General features: G+C 26.2%; 1 protein-coding gene across 1 annotated transcript in view; it reads right to left on the reverse strand.

The window, feature by feature from the left end:
• The window catches only part of EMH_0037340 (uncharacterized protein), a gene marked incomplete at both ends in the record, with an annotated part of 3,220 nt that extends 2,290 nt beyond the window's left edge, over window positions 1-930 (reverse strand). Inside the window, one exon of the mRNA XM_013495171.1 lies at window positions 689-930. Coding sequence (XP_013350625.1) covers window positions 689-930 — 242 coding nt within the window. The remainder of the gene's footprint in view (window positions 1-688) is intronic.
• Between the last annotated feature and the right edge of the window lie 114 nt (window positions 931-1,044).

The raw sequence follows: 1,044 nt of genomic DNA on the forward strand, positions 1-1,044 counted from the left end.
TAATTATATTATAATTATATTATATATATATATACATATATATATATATATATATATATATATATATTATTATATTATTATATTATTATATTAATATAAAAATGAGAAAGAAGAAAATAAAGATAAAGAATAACAAAATAAAATAAAAGAATAAAAAAAACAAAACAAAATAAAACAAAACAAAACAAAATACAACAAAACAAAATAAACTAAATAAAATAAAATAATGTAAAATAAAATAAAATAAAATAAAATAAAATGAAGTAAAATAAAATAAAATAAATAAAATAAATAAAATAAAATAAATAAATAAATAAATACCTGATGAAGAAAAGGAAGAAGTACAGAGTAAACGAAATCCTTAAAATATAAATAAAATAAAAAAACAAAAAAACAAAAAAACAAAAAAACAAAACAAAATAAACTAAATAAACTAAAACAAATAAACTAAATAAACTAAATAAAACAAATAAAATAAATAAAATAAATAAAATAAAATAAATACCTGATGAAGAAAAGGAAGAAGTACAGAGTAAACGAAATCCTTAAAATATAAATAAAACAAAAAAACAAAAAAACAAAAAAACAAAAAAACAAAACAAAATAAAACAAAACAAAACAAACTAAATAAACTAAATAAAACAAAACAAAATAAAATAAAATAAAATAAATAAAAATAAATAAATACCTGATGAAGAAAAGGAAGAAGTACAGAGTAAACGAAATCTTTCTCGGTAACAATTGTTTGCCGCCCCACGCACTGCAGCAGCAGATCGAGGGGTATTGTAGCTCTGCCGCTGCCTGCTGCTGCTGCTGCTGTTGCTGCTGCTGCTGCTGCTGCTGCTGCTGCTGATGCTGCTGCTGGTGAGTCTGCTGCTGCACCGGATGCTGCTGCAGCAGGAACTCCTCCTGCTCCAGCAGCAGCAGCATTAGGAGCGCCACCAGCAGCACCAGCACCAGCAGCAGCAGCAGCAGCAGCAGCAGCAGCAGCAGCGTTTGTATGTTGTTGTTTATTTGCTGCTAACAAAGACAAAGGAACTTGTT

Source organism: Eimeria mitis, genomic scaffold (assembly GCF_000499745.2).
Source record: "Eimeria mitis Houghton genomic scaffold, Emh_scaff1455, whole genome shotgun sequence".
Classification (NCBI taxonomy): domain Eukaryota; phylum Apicomplexa; class Conoidasida; order Eucoccidiorida; family Eimeriidae; genus Eimeria; species Eimeria mitis.